We start from the raw sequence: 20633 nt of genomic DNA, 5'->3' as shown, positions 1-20633 counted from the left end.
GGGTTATTCTGACATTTTTGCATTTGTGGCCACTTAAATAAGTATAAACCACTTAATCCCTCTGAGCCTCAATTTGCTCAGCTGCAAAATGGGAACGAGGAGGAAGACTCCTCTTTGGGCATTTGACAGTTTAGCACCAGACTGAACAGTGTACCCCTGAAGTGAGGTCACCTGGGTTCACAGACAGGCTTCTCCCTTTACGAGTTGTATGACCTTGAGCAACCTGGCCCATGTGCCTCAGTTTCCTCATCTGTAAAATGGACCGAGTTCACAGGACGTGTGTAAAGGTCTCATCACAGTCGGTGCCTGGCCCTTAGCTCTCTCCCTCACTGTCAGCCAGCGCCATGACCAGCAGGGACAAGCAGGCAGATAAACATTTCCACAACCAGGTCTTTGCTACAAGGTTTCAACAGCTTGGCAATGGATGAACCCTTACTTGTTAGAAAGGTTTACAAGTTCACAGGCCAAGACCAATTCTGAAGCCAAGAAACATAAAAGAGGGTTGGGGTGAGGACATACCTGTCTCTTTGAGCACGATGCATTCCCAACACCCACCAGTCCACCTTCAACCAATCCCAGCACCTTGGCAGTAATTTGGGGCTTTCATGGAAAAAGAGGCTGCAGATCCTTGTCTCTTTCTGTTTAATTCATTTGCCAGCCTCTCTCTTTCTAATAGACAACTCAGAAAAATAGGAAACTGGGAGTCCATGTTTCTTAAGTCCTGAAAAAATAACTGCTAGGTTTGAGGTTTTCCGTTAGAGGTGAAAAACATTTTTTAAAAGAACTCATTAAAGCTGGGAGGTAGGCAGAAGGAGTTTACACAGGCAGTGGTCTAAATTGGTTTTAAACTTCCCAACTTCTTCCAACAAAGATAGATCTCTCCTTTTCTGTAAGTGCCATTTTCAAATCCTAAGTAACAACAGATAGGAAATAAACAAAGATGTACATCAATCTCTGCTCGTAGCCAAAGTTGTGAGCCAGCAGCCACGTAGGGAACTTTGCTGAAACAAATGAGCAAATCACATCTGACTGAAGCCATTTTCAGTCTTGGCTCCTCGGTTATTCGGTAACTTCTGTGGAGTTCTGCATAGTTAAATACAGTCCGTTTATGGACTGTTCACTTGCTTAAGACCCTGCCAATGCACGTGTGTGCCTGTATATCAGATCGAGAGCAAAACAGAGTAACTGTGTGTGTGTATGAAGCTGGATGTAATCTAATCCTGAACTTATCTCCATTTTAAAAAAACTGTAAAAAGGGGTAATCTTTAGCCATTTGTTTACCAAGTTTGTTGTGACTGCTGAGATCTAATTTGCCTTTCTGGCATAGAAAGAAAATACAAACAGCCTTGCCTCAAGCTCAACATGGCTTGTGTGCTGGCTTCTCATTCCTACCCGTCCCATCAACCATCTGTGTGTCCGCCACCCCCATCGACTCCTGTCAATCACACCTTTCATCCAGTAATCACAGCCTGCCGACTACATGTCAGGCACAGGATGAGGCGCTGGGCTGCCCTTCTGGGGGCTGACAGACCACTATAATTAGAGGAACTGATGACTTACCCCTTACATTTATCCCTTGACCAAAACAGTCTAGTTTCTTGTTTATTTCCTTGCCTTCTCTGCTTTCTGCTTCCATTCTACTATTTGGCTCTGGAGATCTCATATCCATAGTTCTATGATAGTTTTTCTCTAGATATCTCAATCTGCTTTCTTTCCTGGCCATTCTCCCTCTCTTACTGTACAATAACCTTCCTAAAGCATTGCTTGTATCATTTCATTCTCCTCAGTAACACAAAAGTGTAACCAGCAGGGTCTCACAATAAACCTCAGTTTCTCTGTCTGGCTTCCCACATTCTCAATTATGCTCTCCCGGTACCAGCTCAGCCTGACTTCCTACAGCCACACCCTCCCCCCATGTTGGCCATTTTCCTCGCTGTCTCTTAGCTTTGCTCTTTTTGTTTATGTGTTTATAACCACGTGGGTTCCTAACCCAGAATGGTTTTCAGTCCATCTTTCCAAATTTTACAAAGACCGGACCAAACGCCTCTACGGTTTTCTGAATTACATGAACCCTCACCTGAAACTTTTCTGTAAGGAATGCTGATTCTGCTGATTGAATAAAAATGCATTTGCAAGAAAACCCGTTCTGGAGCAACAAAACTTCAGAGCCCAGAGCAGCAAACACGGTAAACCCTCTCTGATAAAGCCGGTCATGTTTTAGAGCAGGAGTAAGTATTTTTAAAGCCCTTCTGCAACCACTCAAATGCTCTGTTGTCGCTTGAAGTGACAGATCAAACATAAACAAAAGAATGTGACTGTACTTTTAAAAAGTTATTTACAGGAAGAGGTGGTTTGGGGGGGATGTGGAATTTGGTTCTCGGACTGCAATTTGCTGACCCTGCTCTAGAAGAAGGGTGGATACTGGTGAGGATCTCTTTGGATGACAAAGAACAACTGGACATGCCTCAGGATAGCCTCTGATCCTGGCCGGGTAGCTCGGCTATTCCTTTAAGACAGTACATGCCCTTGGAGTAGATTTTCAGCCTAAAAGTCATCCCCATGGGAATTTGGGCTGTGACCATCTGTTACAGCTATTTTGGTCAAACCAGAAGAGACAATGGAATCTACTTTGTAGGCTGTGCTGGGGACACGGCAAGGAAAGAGGCCACTGTCTCATTCTGCTGTCCTCCAGGCTAGCGAGGCACTCCCTGGTCAGGATCGCAGGGTCCTAGAGCAAACCTCCTCCTACACTCCTGTGTGCCAGGCACTGTCCCCTCGCTTCATCCTTACACCAACCTTATGAAGTTTCAGTACTTTATCATCACATCTATTTTCAGTTGGAATAAACAGATGAGGTCTTACTCAATGTTAACTACTGACCCACAGAAATGGTTTGGGTGCCTTATACAGGTAGGTGTGTTTGGAGAATAAGATGCCCTTTGCCAAGAGCTCTTTTGTGGTGAAATGTGGTGAAATAATGACAGCTCATTACCACTGGTCCTTACACCCACCCTTCAGAGAGTATTCTTTTCATTTTATTCATGGAAAACTGAACTCATAGGGGTTAAGTAGTTTATCCAACTCTCCCTATTCAGAAAGGTCAGAGTTATGATTCAAATCCAAGCTGGTCTGGCCAAATGGAGCTTTGGCTCATTCCTTTGAGCCCCGTTACATCCTTAAGTAACTGTGACCTAAAAAAAACAAGTTTAATGTGTTTTCAGTTCAGTTCAGTTCAGTCGCTCAGTCGTGTCCGACTCTCCGCGACCCCATGAATCACAGCACGCCAGGCCTCCCTGTCCATCACCAACTCCCGGAGTACACTCAAACTCATGTCCACAGAGTCGGTGATGCCATCCAGCCATCTCATTCTCCGTCGTCCCCTTCTCCTCCCGCCCCCAACCTTTCCCAGCATCAGAGTCTTTTCCAGTGAGTCAACTCGTCTCATGAGGTGGCCAAAGTATTGGAGTTTCAGCTTTAGCATCAGTCCCTCCAATGAACATCCAGGATTGATCTCCTTTAGAATGGACTGGTTGGATCTCCTTGCAGTATAAGGGACTCTCAAGAGTCTTCTCCAACACCACAGTTCAAAAGCATCGATTCTTCGGCGATCAGCTTTCTTCACAGTCCAACTCTCACATCCATACATGACCACGGGAAAAACCATTGCCTTGACTAGACGGACCTTGGTCGGCAAAGTAATGTCTCTGCTTTTTAATATACTATCAAGGTTGGTCATAACTTTCCTGCCAAGGAGCAAGCGTCTTTTAATTTCATGGCTGCAATCAGCATCTGCAGTGATTTTGGAGCCCAAAAAAACAAAGTCTGACACTGTTTCCATTGTTTTTCCATCTATTTCCCATGAAGTGATGGGACCAGATGCCATGATCTTTGTTTTCTGAATGTTGAGCTTCAAGCCAACCTTTTCACTCTCCTCTTTCACTTTCATCAAGAGGCTTTTGAGTTCCTCTTCACTTTCTGCCATAAGGGTAGTGTCATCTGCATATCTAAGGTTATTGATATTTCTCCCAGCAATCTTGATTCCAGCTTGTGCTTCTTCCAGCCCAGCGTTCCTCATGATGTACTCTGCATATAAGTTAAATAAGCAAGGTGACAATATACAACCTTGACGTACACCTTTTCCTATTTGGAACCAGTCTGTTGTTCCATGACCGGTTCTAACTGTTGCTTCCTGACCTGCATACAGGTTTCTCAAGAGGCAGGTCAGGTGGTCTGGGATTCCCATCTCTTTCAGAATGTTCCACAGTTTATTGTGATCCACACAGTCAAAGGCTTTGGCATAGTCAATGAAGCAGAAATAGATGTTTTTCTGGAACTCTCTTGCTTTCTCCATGATCCAGCGGATGTTGGCAATTTGATCTCTGGTGCCTCTGCCTTTTCTAAAACCTGCTTGAACATCTGGGAGTTCACGGTTTACATACTGCTGAAGCCTGGCTTGGAGAATTTTGAGCATGACTTTACTAGCGTGTGAGATGAGTGCAATTGTGCGGTAGTTTGAGCATTCTTTGGCATTGCCTTTCTTTGGGATTGGAATGAAGACTGACCTCTTCCAGTCCTGTGGCCACTGCTGAGTTTTCCAAATCTGCTGGCATATTGAGTGCAGCACTTTCACAGCATCATCTTTCAAGACTTGAAATAGCTCAACTGGAATTCCATCACCTCCCCCAAATTCCTGATCTATGTGAAGTAGGGGATTGCATCAGCTTGGTGGGTCTAGTATCCTTAGGGAGGGCCTCAGAGAGCAGAGAAGCAAAGCAACACCCAGATCTGAGAGCAGCAGAAGCAGGTGTAGATCCTTTCCCTCCCCCACCAGCCCAGGGCTCCACCTGCACCTCCTGATCCAAACTGCAGAACTGACTTTTCATGGCGGTGACGCTGCCTTCACGGACACTGTGGCAGTGCCCAGGCAGAGGGAGGCATGTTCTTACCAGCCTGTCATATTAAAATCCCTGTAGAGCATCTTCTTTCCAAGTTCCTTCCTCTGTACTCTCCTTGGAAACTCCAAATGTGTGAACTCATTTCCCAGCAAGTGAGGCTGCATGAATGCCTAATAGCAAAAAGAGAAGAAGAAGAAAAAAAAAACAAAACACACAAATTTAGAGGAAAAAATAAGACCCAAGGATGTTTCGCAAATTGACACAGGCCACATTTATGAAATTTGAAAATGGTTCTCAAATTTTCAGGGAGATAAATAGATTTAAGAACCTGAATACAGTATCAACAAATAAAAATCACAAATGGAATTTATAAAAAGACATGACTTTTTCATGTGAGATGATAAATTAATTGTAATCGGAGAAATGTATCTCTAAAGCAAGAAAAAGTTTCACTTTTTAATTCAAATTCAAGATGGTTTCACTTGGTTGAATGGCAGGAAAGCTCACCCTGACTCTCTCCTCCTTGGCTTTCTCTGCTTGCCTCCTGCGCATATTCCTAGTTATCACGGCCTTGGCTCTGAAAGCTGCATGTGGGTCTCCATGTCAACACAATGGCCTGAGAGAGAGGGCTGGGGCTGCATGCACCAGACAGGAACTTTCTGTTGGACTCCCTCCATTTTGCTCTGCAGTAATTTGATCATGTAATTGGAAGACTGTTCCAGAGCAGATGGCTTCTTCCCCTCCCCCAAATCTCTGTTCACACTACACAAGTCTTGAGCAAACAGCCACTTAGGGAATTGCTGTGAAACAACAAACAGTCTCATTGTCACACTCCAAATTCAAATCCAGTTATCCAAGAGATGAAATGCTCAAGTATGAACTTCCCTGCTTGGAGTCTACACATCATAAGCAGACCTGCCCTGGATCTGCCCTGTACCAAGCCATATACCTGCTTGTTAGTGGTGTGCTGGAATGGCTCACTCTCTCTCTGGCAGAGAAAAGAGTGAGCAGAGCAGATCACGGCCTGGCACTGCAGGAGAGCCAGGGCTCCCTGCCACAGGACAGATGGCCATGTCCTTGGTCTGCTGGAAATAGACATCTCCCGCAGCCTCTTTCCCAGGACCCGACACCAACCTATCTTCCACTGATTCTTATGGTGGCTCAGAGGTCTCTGTTGGATGCTAGCCATTAGAAGCCAAGTGTATTAGGAGTCAGAGGAAGCCAAGCTGAACTGTCCTCAGGCTGGTCAGATTGGAACAGCCAACAGAACTCTGAGCCGGGGATGCTGAGCAGGCATGGGGACGGGAAGGGCAGGACTAAGGGAGAGAAGAGGGGCTGTCCTGTCTGCTGTATCCCTGACAGGTTCCAGGTCAGGGGGGAATTCTGGAGTTTCTCTGAGGGACTTTGAAACCTCTGCTGGGAATGAGACTTGTGCTGCCTATGAGTACCAAGGACACTAAAACACTGGGTTTTACAGAAAGTTCCTTGGAAAGGAAGAAGGGAACTAAAACTCATAGCATAGGTCAGTGGAGTGGGCTTTGGATTCAAATCCAAGTTCTGCATTTATAAGCTCAGTGATTTTCCTGGGTGACTTAACTGCTTGGGCCTCAGTTTCTTTACTTGCCCATTGAGACTAATTGCAGATTTATCTCATACTGTTTGAATAATGAAATGACATCTAAAGTGCACTGATCATGATGGTCTCTGTTTATAAAAAGAAAATAATTTATCCATCTAATGGTTGTCAAGTCTTCTGTAGTATTTTGTGAGCTCTCATTTCACACCCCTAACAATCTTAGGGCAGGACCTAATCTGTGGGGCCCATTGCAAAAGGAAAATATGGAGCCACTATTCAAAATTAAAAATTTCAAGATGGTGACAGTGAAGCATTAAGCCAAGTGCAGACTCTGGGCAACTGCAGAAATCGCATCCTTGATGGCAGCTATACCTACAGAGTAGATACAATTGAATTCCTCTCCTTTATTTTGGTCCACCCACAAAAACTAAGGACCAAAGGCATTAGTAGTCAGTGAAGAGCAACATCTGTCATATACCCTCTGTCATCTCTCAAAATTTTGGGACTATATCAGCATGGTATTTTTGTCTACCCCTTGCCTTCTAAGCTGGAGTAACACTGACCTAGGGGTTGCTACATGTCAGGCACTTGATACACTTTATGGTATTACCATGGCAATTCTATGAAGCACATGTCATCGACTAGATTTACAAATGAGGAAACTAAGGTCCAGAGAGGTTAAGACACCTATCCTAAGGTTATCAGCCAGGAATGGGTGATTCTAGGGTTTCAGCTTAACCTCAAACCTATAACCTCCATCCTAACCCATATGTTGGTCCTTTAACCTGCACACACATTAACACAAAACAGTAAACAGGCAACAACGGGCCTGTTGCCATGCCAAGTCTGAATCACAAATAGGCACATGTGAGGATCTAGTTAATAAAACAATTACAGATCTGCACACAGCTTGGCCACAAGAATGTTCTTCAAATAGCGAGAAGAAATCATTTAATAACACAACTGATTAAAGTAGTACAGATCCATACAAAAAGATTCTGTGCGGTCACATACAAAGGTGTTAGAATATGTAATTACACAGAAAGAGAAAACATACATTTATAAAAAGCAGGCTGTCAAACAATATGTGTCTGTGAGACTGCATGCATAGAAACGTATGTATATTGTGTCATAGAGATACAGACCTATCAAACTCTGAGAGATCTTGGAGGAACAGAGGAGCCTGGAAGGCTACAACCCCTACAACCATAGGGTTGCAAAGGGCAGACACGACTTAGTAACTGAACAACAACAAAAACCTTTAACATACGTGTATACATAAGTGAGTATGTACGTGTATAAATACAGGTACACGATACACACACACACACAAAAACATATACCATAACAAACAGGTTATGACCCAAAAGCCATGACTAAGTACATTCTGTACCCTCGTGCCTTTACTGTTGGAATGTTTGCCCGGGCACTTGTATCAGGAAAAGTCTGCAGGGTAGCTGCTACCGACAGGGGCCACCATGCCTCTTCCTCTGGGGATGGGTAGGCTCAAAGGAACCTTGAACCCTCGGTCACCTGTGATATCCATTGTCCCTTCACATGCAGAGACTTTCAGGGTCTCAACAAACCACCTGCTTCTCCTGTTATAAGAAGAGGCTGTTGTAGTTCATCAGTTCTAAGATGCCTTTTATTAGATGTGCCATTAAAGCTCATCCAGTTAGCAAAAACAAGACCAGGAGCTGACTGTGGCTCAGATCATGAACTCCTTATTGCCAAATTCAGACTTAAATTGAAGAAAGTAGGGAAAACCACTAGACCATTCAGATATGACCTAAATCAAATCCCTTATGATTATACAGTGGAAGTAAGAAATAGATTTAAGGGTCTAGATCTGATAGATAGAGTGCCTGATGAACTCTGGGCGGAGGTTCGTGACACTGTACAGGAGACAGGGACCAAGACCATCCCCATGGAAAAGAAATGCAAAAAAGCAAAATGGCTGTCTGAGGAGGCCTTACAAATAGCTGTGAAAAGAAGAGAAGCGAAAAGTAAAGGAGGAAAGGAAAGATATAAGCATCTGAATGCAGAGTTCCAAAGAATAGCAAGGAGAGATAAGAAAGCCTTCCTCAGCGATCAATGCAAAGAAATAGAGGAAAACAACAGAATAGGAAAAACAAGAGATCTTTTCAAGAAAATTAGAGATATCAAGGGAACATTTCATGCAAAGGTGGGCTCGATAAAGGACAGAAATGGTATGGACCTAACAGAAGCAGAAGATTTTAAGAAGAGGTGGCAAGAATACACAGAAGAACTGTACAAAAAAGATCTTCATGACGAAGATAATCATGATGGTGTGATCACTCACCTGGAACCAGACATCTTGGAATGTGAAGTCAAGTGGGCCTTAGAGAGCATCACGACGAACAAAGCTAGTGGAGGTGATGGAATTCCAATTGAGCTATTTCAAATCCTGAAAGATGATGCTGTGAAAGTGCTGCACTCAATACGCCAGCAAATTTGTAAAACTCAGCAGTGGCCACAGGACTGGAAAAAGTCATTCTTCATTCCAATCCCAAAGAAAGGCAATGCCAAAGAATGCTCAAACTACTGCACAATTGCACTCATCTCACATGCTAGTAAAGTCATGCTCAAAATTCTCCAAGCCAGGCTTCAGCAATATGTGAATCGTGAACTTCCAGATGTTCAAGCAGGTTTTAGAAAAGGCAGAGGAACCAGAGATCAAATTGCCAACATCCGCTGGATCATGGAGAAAGCAAGAGAGTTCTAGGAAAACATCTATTTCTACTGCATTGACTATGCCAAGGCCTTTGACTGTGTGGATCACAATAAACTGTGGAAAATTCTGAAAGAGATGGGAATACCAGACCACCTGACCTGCCTCTTGAGAAACCTGTATGCAGGTCAGGAAGCAACAGTTAGAACTGGACATGAAACAACAGACTGGTTCCAAATAGGAAAAGGAGTACGTCAAGTCTGTATATTGTCACCCTGCCTATTTAACGTCTATGCAGAGTACATCATGAGGAACGCTGGGCTGGAAGAAGCACAAGCCGAATCAAGATTGCCGGGAGAAATATCAATAACCTCAGATATGCAGATGACACCACCCTTACGGCAGAAAGTGAAGAGGAACTCAAAGGCCTCTTGATGAAAGTGAAAGAGGAGAGTGAAAAGGTTGGCTTGAAGCTCAACAGTCAGAAAACGAAGATCATGGCATCTGGTCCCATCACTTCTTGGGAAATAGATGGGGAAACAGTGGAAACAGTGTCAGACTTTATTTTTTTGGGCTCCAAAATCACTGCAGATGCTGATTGCAGCCATGAAATTAAAAGATGCTTACTCTTTGGAAGGAAAGTTATGACCAACCTAGATAGCATATTAAAAAGCAGAGACATTACTTTGGCAACCAAGGTCCGTATAGTCAAGGCTATGGTTTTTCCCGTGGTCACGTATGAATGTGAGAGTTGGACTGTGAAGAAAGCTGATCGCCGAAGAATTGATGCTTTTGAACTGTGGTGTTCGAGAAGACTCTTGGGAGTCCTTTGGACTGCAAGGAGATCCAACCAGTCCATTCTAAAGGAGATCAATCCTGGGTGTTCATTGGAAGGACTGATGCTAAAGCTGAAACTCCAATACTTTGGCCACCTCATGCGACAAGTTGACTCACTGGAAAAGACTCTGATCCTGCGAGGGATTGTGGGTAGGAGGAGACAGGGACGACAGAGAATGAGAAGGCTGGATGGCATCACCGACTCGATGGACATGAGTTTGAGTGAACTCCGGGAGTTGGTGATGGACAGGGAGGCCTGGCGTGCTGTGGTTCATGGGGTCGCTAAGTGTCGGACACGACTGAGTGACTGAACTGAACTGAACTAAGGGAGCGGGGAATGCTGCCAATTACACTAGGCATAACACTTTCTAATCACTTCAGTTTTTTTAATTTATTATTTTTAAAGAGCTCCTTTCAATGTAGGCAAAACTACTATCTATCAGTATTTTGCAGGCTTCCCTGGTGGCTTAGATGGTAAAGAATCCTCTACAACGCAGGAGACGTGGGTTTGATCCCTGGGTTGTGAAGATCCCCTGGAGAAGGAAATGGCAACCCACTTCAGGATTCCTACCTGAGAAATCCCGTGGACAGAGGAGCCTGGTGGGCTACAGTCCATGGGGGTAGCAAAGAGTCCGACATGACCGAGCAACTAACATTAACACACATTTTGCATATTGAGGAAGGAATATGTAAACAAAGAGTATCTGTTAAGGTTGTTCCAAAACATTTTCGCATTTAGGATCCGATGGCACTCATCATTTTCCAGCTCTGAATTACCCTGTGTTCATGATTTTCCCACAAGAGTTGGCTATATTTCAGGGGCTCATTTGGGTTTAACAACTTGTAGAAGCATTACAAGCCTCAGAGGCAAGGGTGCAGAGTTCTGAAGCCGGCTTTGTCATCCTCCAGAGTCTGCTTTCTTCTGACGCCCACTTTGGGGATGCGGCTGAGCAAGGCTGGTCACTCCTCCCTAAGTCCCTCTGCTAGACTGGTACCTCCCAAGGGACAGCAGCGCTTCCCTTTAGTCTGTGGGGTTTTCCTCCAAGTTGCTGAGTGAGCTCCTGTTCTGAACTTCAGTCCTGATCTACTGATGTCTGCTTATGCCCGGAAGATGACATCCATGTCATGCTGGACACTGGGCAGGTATGTCCGAAGGTAAGAGAGAAAAGGTAACTTACTTCTGAGGAATTACTGTGGCATTCAACCCCCACTGGTACAATGCCACACCCTTGGGTTTCTCTCTGATCGTGTTTCTTCCTCTGGCTAACTGCCACAGCACATTTCACATGCTACGTGGCACATTTTCTGTTATAGTCACACGCACCATAGAATGCATGTGTATCCATGTGTGGTGAGGACATATCCCGCCCCGTGACGTATTTTTGAAAGTGAAAGTGTTAGTTGCTCAGTTGGGTCCAACTTTTTGTGACCCCATGGACTGTAGCCCACCAGACTCCTCTGTTCATGGATTCTCCAGACAATACTGGAGTGGGTAGCCATTCTCTTCTCCAGGGGATCTTCCCAACCCAGGGATTAAACCCAGGTCCCCTTCATTGCAGGCAGATTCTTTACCATCTGAGCCACCAGGGAAGTCCTTTTCACTGTGGTTTAAAATGATCATTCCCATCCTAGCTGTAGGCTTCCTTCTTAGCAGCACTTTTGATACTCACCAAGGTTTTATTTGTCTGACCTGATGGAGTTACTGCTGTTAAAGAAAGAAACAACTCAAGTATAAGTAGAACAGATAGTTGGCAGATGAATGAAAAATGAGATGCTACAATATAATGGGACATATACCTGTTGTTTTCTGAGAAAAAGGCTCATTAGTGTATCTTTTCATGTAATACTCATGAAAGTTTGCATAGTCTATCAGGTTGTCATATCAAAATACCACAGACAGAGGGATTTAAAGCAGCAAAAAATTATTTCTCACAGACTGGAGTATGGGAAGTCTAAGATCAAGATGCCAGCAGATTTGCTGCCTGGTGAGGAATAGGAAAAGGAGTACGTCAAGGCTGTATATTGTCACCCGGCTTATTTAACTTATATGCAGAGTACATCATGAGGAACGCTGGGCTGGAAGAAGCACAGGCTGGAATCAAGATTGCCGGGAGAAATATCAATAACCTCAGATATGCAGATGACACCACCGTTATGGCAGGAAGTGAAGAAGAACTAAAAAGCCTCTTGATGAAAGTGAAAGAGGAGAGTGAAAAAGTTGGCTTGAAGCTCAAAGTCAGAAAACGAAGATCATGGCATCTGGTCCCATCACTTCATGGGAAATAGATGGGGAAACAGTGTCAGACTTTATTTTGGGGGGTTATAAAATCACTGCAGATGGTGACTGCAGCCATGAAATTAAAAGATGCTTACTCCTTGGAAGCAAAGTTATGACCAACCTAGACAGCATATTAAAAAGCAGAGACATTACTTTGCCAACAAAGGTCCGTCTAGCCAAGGCTATGGTTTTTCCAGTGGTCATGTATGGATGTGAGAGTTGGACTGTGAAGAAAGTTGAGCGCCGAAGAATTGATGCTTTTGAAATGTGGTGTTGGCGAAGACTCTTGAGAGTCCCTTGGGCTGCAAGGCGATCTAAACAGTCCATCCTAAAGGACATCAGTCCTGGGTGTTCATTGGAAGGACTGATGCTGAAGCTGAAACTCCAATACCTTTGGTCACCTCATGCGACGAACCAACTCATTGGAAAAAACCCTGATGCTGGGAGGGATTGGGGGCAGGAGGAGAAGGGGATGACAGAGGATGAGATGGTTGGATGGCATCACCGACTTGATGGACATGAGTTTGGGTAAACTCCGGGAGTTGGTGATGGACAGGGAGGCCTGGCGTGCTGTGGTTCATGGTGTCGCAAAGAGTCAGACGCGACTAAGCAACTGAACTGAACTGAGAACTCTCTTCCTGGCATGCACACTGCTGCCTTCTTGCTGCACCTCACAAGCTTTCCTCTATGCTCTCATGGGGAAAGAGAAATTGAGCATGCTGGCATCTCTTCTTATCAGGAAACTAACCCTATCAAATCAGGGCCCACTCTTATGACCTCATTTAACCTTAATTACTTCTGTAAAGGTCCTATCTCCAAATTCAGTACTTTGGGGGTGAGGGTTTCCACACAGGAATGTGGGGGGAGGAATACACACCTTCAGTCCATAACATGGTCTTGTATGTACTTATGTTTATATATGTACATACACTCAAAGTCATTAAAATATTACACAGTTTTATCTGATGGTCTCCTTTCTAACTTACCTATATTCATGAATATGTCTACCAGTGAAGTGAAGTCACTCAGTCATGTCTGACTCTTTGCGACCCCATGGACTGTAGCCCACTAGGCTCCTCCATCCATTGAATTTTCTAGGCAAGAGTACTGGAGTGGGTTGCCATTTCCTTCTCCAGGGGATCTTCCTGAGCCAGGGATCGAACCCTGGTCTCCTGCATTGCAGATAGATGCTTTACCGTCTGAGCCACCTGGGAGTGGCAGTAGACATGGATTATTTTCATTTTGAAAATACTCTCAAATTTATTATTTTTTGAGAAGCCAGGTTTTAAACTAGGTCTGAGAAAACTGTTGAGAGGAGTTTTACAGCCCTTTCATATTCCAAAAATTTGAGTCACTGGAAGGGGCCACCCCAGGTACACACACCTGGCGCCAATGCAGGCGATGCTGAAGCCCTCTGCAGCCCAACAGCCCAGCACAGAGACATTCTGTTCTCAGAAGCCGATTGGCCCAGCAACTTGGGAACTCAGAAACTTCTGGACCTGCCCAGCATCCAAGCAACACAGACTGGTTAGTGTTACTTCACTAGTGCTGGCGTGCCCTTCTGGAACCATTGCTCAAGTCCTCATTCTGGAATCTTGAGCCTCAAAAGTGACTTAACTCATAATATATGTAAGCACTACACAGACACAGTTCAGAGTCTGCAAAATGTGGGAGCTGGGATGTGTTAGGTTCCTTTCAGCAATAAAATCCAATGATTTTCTGGCTCCAAACTTGTAGAATTCATGGACAATTCTGACATGTTTTTAACTCCACTGCTCATACCCGGGCCGCTCATAAACATATGCATGATGACTGCCCCTTCCCCAGACACAGCTAAGGATGCTGGCGTATTAGAAAGGTGGACTGTAATGGGATCGACATCCAAGATGGGAGCAAGCACACATCAAGGTCCCAGGTCCACCTGCGAAATGAAAATTCTCGACACTCTCCTACACATTCCTTATTTATCTGCTATGCTGAATATGTTTTAGCTTTTTCTCTTTGATGGCGCTATTTGGATTTATGTATGTTAGAAACATCTGCATGGTGACGCAAGTAATACCAGATACACTTGAATATGTTCATTATTTTTAAAACCTCAGCTACACTCTAGTGCCCAGCATAGCACTGACCACAGTAAAGACTCTTAAGTATTTGCTGGAGGAATGAATACAGAACATTCTGACCTGCTTTACACAGTCATCTTTCAGTGACTATTACTTTATAAAGTAAGACAACATAGCTTTCAATATTAGAAAAAGATAAAACTAAGATCCACGGCATTTATAATCTTGGATGCACATTACATATTTTGGATTTACTTAACTTTTTTTTTTAAAACAATTTCATAGATACCTTCCTGTAAATTCTCAAGAATGTGGATACAGTTATACCATTGAAAACTTCATGATATTCCACAGTCCTAAGAATATCTAAATATATTGCCTCTTCTCTACCTAATAAGCATGCCAACTAGAAACCTAGAAACGTATTTTACACTAAAATCCAATTTCAATTGTGCTAGCCTGCCCCATGTTAAAAAAAACAAAAGCAAAAACCAACAAACTAGACTTCTTTTTGTACCTCTATTTATCCTAAATTTTGAGGCTCTTCTTCAAGGAAGCATTACTGAACACTTCTAACCTGGTGTTCAGCTGTGCGCCATAAATGGCACCTGGGGGAAACGGCTTGGTAACCACTGCCCTGCAAAACCATAGGCAGGGCCCGAGAGTCTGTTAAAGACACTAGAGAGTGCAGGTTTGCTAAAAAAACAAAAAAAAAACAGAGAGGTAGAACATATCCTTGCCACTTAATGAGAATACATTTCCAGACATGATTGTGTCTGGCCAGGAACAAGAAGAAGTTTCTCTAGGGAAAGGATGCTGGAGTGATCGCTATGCAGGATAAGAGATGGGGCAGGGGGATTGAGCATCTTCTGGCTGCTCTCCTCTCTGGGCCTGGGCAGAAACCAGCATCAAGGGAAGAGGAGGCAGGTGATCACAGTGCTGTGAAGAAACACAACCATCCCATCTCAGTGACAGTCTCTGAGTCACAGAGGGATTGAGCCATCACAGGAGAGGACAACCTGAAGGAGAGAGGCCTTCTGGAATGTTCCAGAAATCTCACCAGAGCAGAGTGCATCCCTGAACCCGGGTCTGTCTCACTCCAGAGCACAGGGACCTGTGCCCCACCATCCTGGGATGGGAGAGAGCTCTGAGCATCCCGGCACGGCAGGGAGAAAGCAGGGATCCAGATCCCAGGGAGGGATATGTACATACCAGGTCCTGGAGGAGGCTGAGCACCAGGCTTCCTGCAGACACTGAGATAGCAGTTCCCAAGGTTACTAAAAATTGCTGCTGAGGAACACAAAATGTTTCCTTCTTTTAATAAATTTGCCTTCTGCCACTTTGTGATCAGCTTGCCAGAGTAGTGAGAGTCAATAAGGGGGACTGTGCCAGGTTTTGGGGGTATCCAGCCAATGGAATTCACGCAATTAACACATAAGCTCCTGCAGGTATGGGTACCAGGGGTTAGGGATTCAAAGAATTTACAAAAAGAGACCCCTCTGCTTAGAGCTCATGCACTAGTTGGGGAGAATGAGGACGGCTTATAGGTGGGAATGGAACTATCTTCAAGAGGAAGGAACAAAGAGTGGGGTCACTGGGTGGGGTCAGAGAAAATCTGAAAAGAATTTTTGTTCATTATTTAAATTTTTCTAATCAATTTTTTTAAACTGATGGATAGCCACTTTAGAGTGTCTTGGCAAAGTGATTCAGTTATGTGTGTATGTATTTTTTCAGATTCTTTTCCATTATAAGTTATTACAAAATACTGAATATAGTTCCTGTGCTATAGATATAGCAGGACCTCGCTGTTAATTTCACACATAGCAGTGTATATATGGGGGCTTCCCAGGTGGTGCTAGTGGTAAGGAACCTGCCCGCCAACGTAGGAGACATAAGAGACTCAGGTTCAATCCCTGGGTCAGGAAGATCCCCTGGAGGAGGGCATGGCAACTCACTCCAGTATTCTTGCCTAGAGAACATCGACTGAGAAGCCTAGCAGGCTACAGTCCATAGGGTCGCACAGAGTCAGACATGACTAAAGCTACTTAGCATGCACACGGTATATATACAAGTTAATCTCAAATTTTTGATTTATCCCTCTTCCCCACCTCCACTTCCCCGTTGGTAACCATACGTTTGTTTTCTATCTGTGAATCGATTTCTGTTTTGTAAATAAGTTTGAATCATGTTTTAGATTCCATATATGAGTGACATCATATGAAATGTGTCTTTCTGTCTGGTTTACTTCACCGAGTAGGATAATCTTTAGGTCCATCCATGTTGCTGCAAATAGCATTACTTCATTCTTCTTAATGACTAATATTTCATTGTGTGTGTGTGTTGTGTATGTGTGTTATGTGTGTTGTGTGTGTGTATAAACATATATATACACACACACCCCACATCTTTATCCATTCATGTCAGTGGACATTTAGGCTGCCTCCACATCTTGCTACTAAAATAATGCTGCTCTGAACACTAGGGTACATGTATCTTTTTGAATTAGAGCTTTTGCCTTTTCCAGATATTTTCCCAGGAGTGGGGTTGCTGGATCATATGATAACTCTATTTTTAGTTTTTAAGGAGCCTCCACACTGTTCTCCATAATGGCTGCATGAATTTACACTCCCACCAACAGTGTGGAAGGGTCCCCCTTTCTCCACACCCTCTCCAGCATTTATTATTTGTAGATGTTTTAATGAGGGCCATTCTCACTGGAATAAGGTGATACCTCATTGTAGTTTTGATTTGCATTTCCCTGATGATGAGTGATGTTGAGCATTTTTTCATGTGCCTGTTGGCCATCTGCAGGCCTTCTTTGAAAAAATGTCTATTTAGGTCTTCTGCCCTTTTCTTGATTGGGTTGTTTGTTTTGTTGATATTGAGCTGTGTAAGTTGTTTGCATATTTTAGAAATTAAGTCCTTGTCGGTCATATCATTTGCCAATATTTTCTTTCATCCTGTAGGTTGTCTTTTCATTTTGTTTATAGTTTTCTTTGCTGTGAAAAAGCTTTTAAGTTTAATTAGGTCTCATTTGTTTATTTTTGCTTTTGTTTCCATTACTCTAGCAGATAGATTTGAAAAAATACCGCTGCAATTTATGTCAGTGTTCTGCCTATGCTTTCCTCTGGCAGAAAAGTATCTTAAGAGCTAGTCAGGGAAGGGCTTTGGGGCAAGTGCAGCAGGAGCAGAGGCAAGGAGGTGGGAAGCAGCAGGGGCCCCCGGAGCGGAGCGGCTCTTAGGAGAGAACAATGTGGGACAGACAGGAGACAGGAGTGTGGCTTCCTGGGAAACCTGTCCTGCTGCTTGGCCATGAGCTCTTGCAGGAGTTCGCCTTCTGCAAAGGGTGATACACACTTGTCTGATTCTTTGTGAGCCCATGGACTGCAGCAGGCCAGGCTTCCCTGTCCTTCACCGTCTCCCAGAGCTTGCTCAAACTCATATCCACTGATTCGGTGATGCCATCCAACCACCTCATCCTCTGTCTCCCCCTTCTCCCCCTGCCGTCAATCTTTCCCAGCATCAGAGTAAATGAATCAAAGTACTTTTAAAAAACTCAACTTTTCAAAGAAATATACAAATGGTACGGTGCTCTGATCATGTGCATACAGGTGGGTGAATTTTCACAAATTGAACATACCATGTGGCTGGCATCCAGATTAAGCAACTGAACATTTACCAGCATGCTAGTGTCAGGACCCCATTCAAATCCTGCTGTTTCTCCCAAGGGAAGCCACTAGCCCTATACTTTCCAGCTGTGTTTGCCTTTTTCTATCCATCCTATGGAATCCTATAGGTTGGAAGTTGAGTCTGCAAAGATTTATCCATGTTGCTGCATGTAGTTATAGCTTGTTCATTCCATCCTGTGACTGTGCAAAGTTTATTTATCTATTCTACTCTCTGTGGGCATTTGGAGAGTTTCCAACTTCGGCTTTTACAAACAGTGCTGCTATGCACAGTCTCATCTTTTTGTGTAAACAGTGGTACACACTTTGTTAGGTACACAACAAGGGGTGGAACTGCTGGGCCAAATCCTTTTTCAAAGGAGCTGTTCCAACTTCCACTCCCATCAGCAGAATATGGAACATATAAACACTCATGTGTGAAATGAGAAGGCGCATTCCAGGACAGGAATGTAAACTCCTCTAACTAGAAAAACATCATATGAATTAACTTCTTAAATATTCTAGACCCTTCAGTATGTGAAAGCAAGTTATCGAAATGAGGATTTTCAGTGTTCAACATAAATCTTCTTTAAAAATTGAATAATATCTCCTCTTTCTAGCTCTTAGGGGAAAAACTCCTGTCAGATTATACGAGAAGAGTATTGGAAGCCTTTAAATTTCAGGATGATTTATCCCAAAAGGAAGTCTAAGGTCACAAATGAAATGAAAAGAATAATGTCAGCCAAGGGACTTCCCTGGTGGTCCAGTGGTTAGGAATCTGCCTTGCAGTGTGGGGGACACGGGTTCAATCCCCAGTTGGGGAACTAAGAACCCACATGCCATGAGGCAACTAAGACATGACACAGCCAAATAAATAGATTTTTAAAAATTAAAAAATGATGCTGGCCAAGCCCAGGTGGTCACTAACAGTCACACGAATGGTCAAATGAGATGACAGTTCCAGAGACAAGGCTGCCTACCTGATGCACAATGCAGGAGGAGAATATTCCACCTCGGGTTAAAAAAAAAATGAAGGAAAAATGTGGAATGACTGAAACCTAAATATATATGGACTGGAGTCTTTCATAAAGAATTCTGTCTTAATTTGTCCTTAAAATCTCAAAGTAGCAAAAACCAACTCTGTATACATAAGCTGTTACAGAACTGGATATTAAATAAAATTATGCCTGGTTTATGTGGATGTCATGGAAGGTTCACATTTAAATCTCAACATGGGACTACACTCATCAGCCAGAGAGAAGTAGCATTCCCCCAAATCAACTCTAAAATTGTAAAATTGAGATCTTATGATAAAGGAGCCACATGGAAACTGGAATACAAATAGAGATATTAAACAAAATTGCCTAGATTTGTCAACTACACAACAGTTTAAATATAGAATAAGGGGTGAAAGTGCTCATTTACATAAAACATATAAGGTTTCCATATTCATATGCCTACTGCTTTTTATTCCCAAGTAAAATTCTGTGTAAAGACACTCATCTGTAGAGTCAACAACTCATGTCAGCAAAAAAGAAAAGGAAAGTGAAGTCGCTCAGTTGTGTCCAACTCTTTGTGACCCCATGGACTGCAGCCTACCATGAGATTTTCCAGGCAAGAGTACTGGAGTGGGTTGCCATTTCCTTCTCCAGGGGATCTTCCCAACCCAGGGATCAAACGAGTCTCCCGCACTGCAGGCAGACACTTTACCGTCTGAGCCACTGGGGAAGCCAAGTCTCCAATCTCTTTGCACAAGCAAACGGAATTGAGAAATTATAAAAGACCACAGTAGTCCCAATGGCAGGGGGGCCATGAAAAAGTTCTTTATATAGTTATATTTAAAAACAAAGAAATTTTATTTTGTCTCTGATCTAGGTCCCTGTAAGCATTACAAATATTAACTCATTAATCCTCACCCCTATCCTGTGAGGGTCCTGCAATTGTCCTATTTCATAGATAAAGCAACTGAAGCACAGAACACATTTTATAGACAGTTAAGGTTTTACCCTAATAAACCTCACTGAATCCTATCTACCTTTCTCAAAGCATATTTAATGTACTTGAAGGATGTATGATATTATCTTGCTTCCTTACACTAAGATCAATTCTTAAGGACATCATGGGCAGATGGCTCTGGCTTTCAGTGCCCAACATGTTTTTATCCATATGTTTTTATTGTGGTGATAGTCACAACAGATAAAACACACTATTTTAACCTTATTTAACTATACAGTTCAGTGGCACTAAATACATTCACATTATGATGCAAGTCTCACCATCACCCATGTCCCCAAATTTTCACCTTCCCAAACTGAAACTCTGTCTCCATCAAACACTAATCCCCCATTCTCCCTCCCCTCCCCAGCATCTAACAACACACATTCTGACACTGTGAACTTGACTACCCTAGGTACCTCATGTAAGTGGAATCAAACAGTATTTGTCTGCACCTAATATATACTGTGGTCCTGGAAAAGACTCTTGAGAGTCCCTTGGACTGCAAGGAGATCCAACCAGTCCATTCTAAAGGAGATCAATCCTGGGTGTTCATTGGAAAGACTGATGCTAAAGCTGAAACTCCAATACTTTGGCCACCTCATGCGAAGAGTTGACTCACTGGAAAA

General features: G+C 43.4%; 1 protein-coding gene across 1 annotated transcript in view; it reads right to left on the bottom strand.

Annotated features, from left to right (window-relative positions):
- PPM1H (protein phosphatase, Mg2+/Mn2+ dependent 1H) overlaps positions 1-20633 on the bottom strand; it is a 320445-nt gene that overhangs the window by 80674 nt on the left and 219138 nt on the right. Inside the window, exon 6 of the mRNA XM_055395097.2 lies at positions 4947-5065. Within this exon, the coding sequence (XP_055251072.1) occupies positions 4947-5065 (119 nt within the window). The remainder of the gene's footprint in view (positions 1-4946; positions 5066-20633) is intronic.

This window comes from Moschus berezovskii, chromosome 6 (assembly GCF_049115385.1).
Source record: "Moschus berezovskii isolate FMDL1 chromosome 6, NW_MosBer_1.0, whole genome shotgun sequence".
Classification (NCBI taxonomy): Eukaryota; Metazoa; Chordata; class Mammalia; order Artiodactyla; family Moschidae; genus Moschus; species Moschus berezovskii.
The sequence above is the reverse complement of the archived record's forward strand: the minus strand, read 5'-3'. Positions and strand labels throughout refer to the sequence as shown.